Consider the following 6,654-nt stretch of genomic DNA (forward strand, 5'->3'; position numbering starts at 1 on the left):
ATTGGTATTTCGATGATTAAGTGGCGGGGCACAGAACAACACTCGGAAAACGTCACCGTAAAGTCTCTCTCATTCTCATGTTCAACGCCTCAAAGGTTCGAATACTCGACGAGTGTAAAGTTGTCATTGTACCAACCCAGAAGAATCAGCTTATACAGGAATGGCCTACGCAATTTCTTGCATCTCCGCCACACCCGCCGCCGCTTCTTCCTCCACCAAATCCTCCCGGGAATCATCTTCCTGTCGTGCGACAACTCAAAAGCAACTTTTCTTTCCCGTCGACCCTCTTCACCCCAGGTAATTTCGTTTGGTTTGTTTTGGATTTTTGTGAGGACTATGAAGGGAAAATACTAGCTGGGGTTTTGTAAATTAGTCTTCTTACTGTAATTTCGATGATTTTGGGTTATTTGTCTCTCTGGGTTTTGTTTGGCTGATAAGAAAAGTAAAATCTTGGAATTGAAATATTATGAATAATGCAGGAATTTGATCTCTTTTTATCTATATTCAATAGCAAGTGACATGGGGTTTGATTTGCAGGAAATTGAGGAAGTTGGTTAGTAAGAGGACGAATCAACGGAATTCTTCGGCAAGAGCTGTTTACTTGGGAGAGTTTTGGACACCGGAGAGTAGTTCGCGGCAGGGAATTTGGTCAATTAGGTCGATCATCTTACACGCCAATTCCACCTCACTGATTGTACATGTAGTTCTGATTAGTGATATAATTGAGCTTAGTATAATTGAAGCTTAATTACAGGGATGACCTCCAAATCCCCTCTTCGTCTTACTTTCCCGTCTATGCACAAGGAGAAGGGCCGCCTCCGATGGTCCTTGAGCGCTTCCCTAGTGTCATAAGTCAACTTTTTCAACATGTAAGTTGTTAAAAGTTGTGGTTTTTATTATTTTTCCAATTGAGTATTCGGCCACTTGGTTTGACTGCGTTTGTTTTTTTATCTTGGTTTTATTCGTACCGTCTAGAGAATAATACGCTGTGGTGGAGCTGTTGAGGATGATATGGCTAATGTTATTGTAGCTCAGCTTCTCTATCTTGATGCTGTTGATCCTCACAAGGTCTGATTGATGTTTCTGTATAGTGCCTGGGATTTGTTTTCTAATATCCAGTCAGCTCGTGGTGGTGTAAAATTAAAATCTACTATTCACTCTGGTTTTGCTTTTATATAGGCTTTCATCATGGCTGCATTATGAATTTTAAATGAATTTTTTGCTAGCTTTTTACCAGTTTTTTTTTTATTAAAAAATACAGGATATTGTCATGTATATCAATTCCCCAGGAGGATCAGTTACTGCTGGTAATCAGTCTCTGATGAAAACTTTGTGTTTGTGGCTCTTGTACTTTGCTTAAATTGGGTATTATACTAATCTTGTTTTCGTCTTTTGGCTTTTCCACAATGTTTTAGGCATGGCCATATTCGACACAATGAGGCATATTCGTCCTGATGTTTCCACTGTCTGTGTTGGACTGGCGGCTAGGTACTGTATTATTTGATAATGCGATAATTGCAATCCCATTTATATAATACAAGATTTCATATGATTATAGGAATTCTCGTGTGCTCCTGCAAAATGAAACAATTGCATTAGTATCTGGAAAAAGAAACATAATAGTGTGAATATTGATGAGTTTCATGTGTTCGGTTATTTGACTCATCCTTCTGCGGTGTTTTGTGGTTTAGTTATGTGGCTACTTTGATTTATTACCTTGGTTTTCTGTTGTTGCATTGTTTTTTTGTGTGAGAATGGCTAGTTAGGTTTGAGTCCAACTCATGCTGGCCTCCTCTAGACATGCAGCCTCACATTGTGAGACAGCATTCGTTAGAGTCTTGGTGGGTTTTGTCGCTGTAGGGTTTTGTTCCGATGAAATACTTAATTCATTGTATGGTAGCATCAGAACAGGAATCTGCAGCATAAAAAACTTCTTATTATCCTTGTCACCTTGTGCAATATGTTTTTCTTGTACGTGCAAGTTTAAAATTTTGTGTTGAAGATCTGAATAACAATTTTTAAGGCATTCTCGTGGGTCAATTTTTACATGGTTGTTTTCGCAAACTATCGAAAGCATTATAGTATGCTTAGGCACGACTTGGATTACTGTTCTCAACACTGGGACTCACTATTCAACCTATAAAACATCAATTTGTCTGTGCATATTTGTATTCTGTGTTAGGTGTTGTGCATATTTGTGTTCTGTGTTAGGTGTTCTTCATGGATAGGTTTATTTACATTCTAATTTAGTTTTTTTTATGGATATACAACTTCTCAATTCTTAGGATACTCTGTTAGTACTTGGTACTTATGGTTGTTCAAGACACGATAGACATTCATTTAGGTGACTAAAAATCTAATGCACTACTGTTTTCCCCAGCTGAGACACTAATGCAATGTTCATCCAAGCGAAATTTAGACAAGTTGAGCCCCTTCGAGTCTCTAACTTCTTTCCATGGTTTGATAAAATATATTAGTATTTGGTGGGAATTTTATTCCTCCTCTCTGCTGTATTTTGAGAGGTTTCTAATATTCTGGGATGATTGAGCGTTGACTGATATAAGGCTGAAGGTAGGCACGTTTGACTCCCCTTTTTTCCGCTAAAGTTAGGTCACCAATGAAATGAGAATGTTGTAGAAACTCTTGGACATCAATTCTGGCTGGTTTTGAATGTAAAGTGCATTTTTTTTCCTGCTATCATACTTCTATATATGAAAAAGTGTGGTGCAATGTTGAAGTATTAAATGCATAACTATAGATATAAACAAATATTGGACTTGACTGTGGATATACATTGAGCGTAAAGTGACCATGACTCATCAGTGCAATTTTTTGTTCATCGAGCCGTACTATTCACTGTCAAAATGTTTATCTAGACTACTTTTTAGAATAGCTGAGCCAAGATATGCAAAGGCTTGGGCCGGGCTTTACTTAATCATGGCAAATTTTTGACCATTAATAATTTGTTTTACCTTTGTTTATACATGGACAGTATGGGAGCTTTCCTGCTGAGCTGTGGGACAAAAGGTAGGCAAGTACTTCGACTTGCATTTTACCAATGGTTTAGCCTCCCAACTGTACTAAATATGTTTTCTCCTCCCTGAAAATAAAAAGGAAAAAGATACAGCTTGCCGAATTCGAGGATAATGATCCATCAGCCTCTTGGTGGAGCTCAAGGTGGCCAGACTGACATTGATATTCAGGTACATCCCGCATATCTTTTTCCACCTCCCTCTGCAGGAAAGTCAAGTTTCCCATATTTTAAAACTGCAAGGTATTCAATAGTTGATCTTTGATACTTCTGACCTAAGTCCACATTCACATTTGGATACTTGCAGTCATATTTTTTTTTCCTCCTGGTTTGGGTGAACTTTCGGTTTAATAAGCTATTTAATGATTCACACTAGCTCTCTTAAATTTGTTGGTGTGTTATTTTTGTTATATTAAAGGACCAAAATAATAGGATTGTGGATTTGTTCTTGAGCTACAATACAAGTTTTCTCATTAATTTTCTTTTTTGAAGATTTATTCTAGATTTCTGGTATGGAATGAGTTGCATAATTTTTCTTGGAAACCTAGAAATTTCTTGTCGACATGGTGCTAACTAGGATATGTCATTCAGGCAAATGAAATGCTGCATCACAAGGCAAACCTGAATAGTTATCTTTCTTATCACACTGGTCAAAGTATTGAGAAGATCAACCAGGACACAGACCGTGATTTCTTCATGAGTGCCAAAGAAGCCAAAGATTATGGCCTTATAGATGGCGTAATCACAAATCCTCTTAAAGCACTCCAACCACTGGCAGCTGCAGCAGACAGTAATGGCCAGCCTGTCGCGTGAAACTTCTCCCCCACTGCGGCCATAACTTACAATGTTCTTATGGCATGGTAGGTTTGAACGGGGAATACTGGAATAGTCACTGTAGTGTTCTTGAGTTCATTTTAATTTATATTGAACGATGTTCATATCTCAGAATTGTATAAACTTGTTTCCACCCTTTTGGGTTGTTAGTTATAACTAAAGCTTGCCAAATTGATTGAATTGCAAATTTTGTGCATCTTTTAGTTATTTTGCTATTGAATTTGAGTTAGGTTTACTGGACGTTTAAAGAATTATTTCAATGGAATAGTAATCTTTGGTCACAAATTGTGGGTTCAGATCAGGTTCTATGCCGATGTGTTTATATATGAAAGTGATTGTGAGAGTTATCGCTGCTTGGTGTGATGAGGCTGTGAATGTATTCTGATGTAGGCTCGAGTTTAACTTAGAGGTTATAAGATTATCCTCGATAAGAGGTTCTTCCTACACGAGTTTCGGTTTGGTTTCAATTGTCGCCAATGTGGAATGGGTTGGTTGGCGGCTAGAGTTTAGTAATGACACAGATGTTCGATGGACATGTTGGGTTGGGAAATTCTCATTCTCAATCGACAAAAAAAATGAGTTTGGAGTCCATAGGAAAATCAAGAGGCAAGAAAATTATTTTCTCATATTGTCAACTATCAACCATAAAAACGCATAAAAAGGCACAATTTCGCATTCACAACAAGTCATAACTAGATCAAAATTAAAACCGATTAATCGGTTAACCATAGTTATCGGTTTTGATGGTTTTGTATTGATTTTGGTTTCAAAAAATACAAAACCGTAATTTCTTTCCGGATTGGTGATGGTTTGGCCTTCACGATCTGGTTAACCACATTGAGCACATCTCTACTTTTGGTGACCTGAGAGGGAACCGATACACCATGTACCGGTTAATAGTCTTGTGCAGCATGTGAACCGTTGGATTTTAAAAAATAAATCCAATGGTTAACATCAAATGCCCCCTGTTTTTTACCGGTTAATAGCTAAACCCGACTTTTCTCTCCCATCTTTCCCACCTTTCCCCGATTCTTCTCCCCTTTCTCTGGCTATGCCTTCATCTTCACCGACAGAACCACCGGACTCGTCTCTGATGTCAGCTTCTTAAAGCCCCTTTGGTCGTCTATTGGAGGTTCTGTTGAGAATTGGCACATAATAAGATAGCTTTTTCTGAGAGGATTGAGGTTGTTGATAAGCCAAATAGGAGGACACCCATATACACAAATCATTTACCAGTAGAGATATAGTTGTCAACTAAGTACCCAAGCACAACAACCATCAAAATGCGACATTATCATGGAACAGAACAATCACCAAACTAGTAATTATTGTACACTAGAAGTCTAGAACATATTCGGTGGTAATAACAGTAACTGATGGAGCCTCAAAGCCAGAACATAACCCCCCTCAGACATATTGTCGAACAAGTAGAGTGCATCTCCAATTCAACATATTTGGTAGTAATAGCACTCAATAGCTCTAACATAACATCAGACTCAGTATCAATACAAAATATCATGGTGACTTGGGCTATTTTGAGACACCAGATGAAGTGTTGATTCTTCTGGATATATAATGGTGACTTCGCCGCCTGATATACCGTCTTCATATACGAGTTTGGTCGTCCGCCATTAGTTTCGTCGGTGAAGATAAAGCACTAGCCAGAGAAAGAGGAGAAGAATCGGAGAAGAAGGGAGATGAAAAGTCAGGCTTAGTAATTAGGGAAAAAAATAGGGGCGTTTGATGTGAACCGTTGGATTTACTTTTTAAAATCCAACGGTTCACTTGCTGTACAGGATAATTAACCGGTACATGGGTACCGGTTTCCCACTCAGTCCCTTTTGGTCAATGCTTGCTTTTAGTCTCAAACAAATGTGTGATAACATTCCAATTAATGTACTTGAAGTCAAATGTGCGAGCATTTAATTATTTGTTGGCAATATACTACACGCAACAACAATATATATATGTGTGCGCGCGCTTATTTTACGATATATATCATGTCTCTTTGGGGCTCCAGTTGCATAATTCAGCTACCAAGATATATTATCTTATTTTTCTGTATCGCTTCCTCTTGATCCCTGTATACTTGTTTCTTTCATTTCAATGGGGTATATTGGAGAAGTACCAGAAGAACATATGTACTACTACTACTACTACTACTACTACTACTCCTCTCCAATACGTAATATGTTTGCTCTTCTTGATTTCTTCAGTGACTTCATTATCTGGGTTTTCTCTTTTGTTGAGCTGTGTAACTCCTTAATCAAGGTTGGGGACACGCCAAATCCGACCCGATTATCAGACCAGGTGATTGAGGATTTTGATGGAGATCGGCTGGAGAGGTGCACAATATGCCTGTGTGAGTTGTTACAAGGAGGAGGAGGAGGAGGAGGAGGAGGAGGAGATGAGGCGATGAGATTGAAGAAGTGCAAACATGGTTTTCACCAGGGTTGTATAGGGCAGTGGACGGATCAGGGTCATACAAGGTGTCCTGTTTGTAGAACACCTTATTATGATCATGAAGAAAAGAAGCAGGAGTTCAATAATAACAACCATTTCCATTGGGAAGCTTTCGATGGATTCGGTAGTCAAGTTCAAGATTAGTAGATATATATATAATATTCTGTTAAAGTGTAGTAGTTTATTAGCTGTTAAAATACCTGTTAATCTGTTAAGTTTAACAGAATATTAATGGGATGTTAAGTCGGTTATATTAGTTGTTTTGGTTTTTGTGTAAAATCAGTTTTGCAAATAATGACAGTAATGAAGACTTCCTACTTCTGTAA

General features: G+C 38.1%; 1 protein-coding gene across 1 annotated transcript; it reads left to right on the plus strand.

The window, feature by feature from the left end:
- The first annotated feature begins 128 nt into the window (after positions 1 to 128).
- LOC119982325 (ATP-dependent Clp protease proteolytic subunit 5, chloroplastic-like) lies at positions 129 to 4,052 on the plus strand. Its single transcript, XM_038825634.1, has 9 exons — positions 129 to 297; positions 538 to 657; positions 755 to 869; positions 976 to 1,068; positions 1,262 to 1,307; positions 1,416 to 1,488; positions 2,993 to 3,027; positions 3,115 to 3,203; positions 3,623 to 4,052. The coding sequence occupies exons 1-9, from the start codon at positions 161 to 163 to the stop codon at positions 3,842 to 3,844; spliced, it is 930 nt and encodes a 309-aa protein (XP_038681562.1). The 5' UTR covers positions 129 to 160; the 3' UTR covers positions 3,845 to 4,052.
- Positions 4,053 to 6,654: the final 2,602 nt, after the last annotated feature.

Source organism: Tripterygium wilfordii, chromosome 17 (genome assembly GCF_013401445.1).
Source record: "Tripterygium wilfordii isolate XIE 37 chromosome 17, ASM1340144v1, whole genome shotgun sequence".
In the NCBI taxonomy this organism is placed as follows: Eukaryota; Viridiplantae; Streptophyta; class Magnoliopsida; order Celastrales; family Celastraceae; genus Tripterygium; species Tripterygium wilfordii.

Coding starts and splice junctions, on each gene's coding strand:
- LOC119982325 (XM_038825634.1), top strand. CDS start 161: ATGGCCTACGCAATTTCTTGCATCTCCGCCACACCCGCCGCCGCTTCT. Junction 1,308..1,415: donor AGGAGGATCAGTTACTGCTG/GTAATCAGTCTC, acceptor ACAATGTTTTAG/GCATGGCCATATTCGACACA. Junction 1,489..2,992: donor TGTGTTGGACTGGCGGCTAG/GTACTGTATTAT, acceptor ATACATGGACAG/TATGGGAGCTTTCCTGCTGA.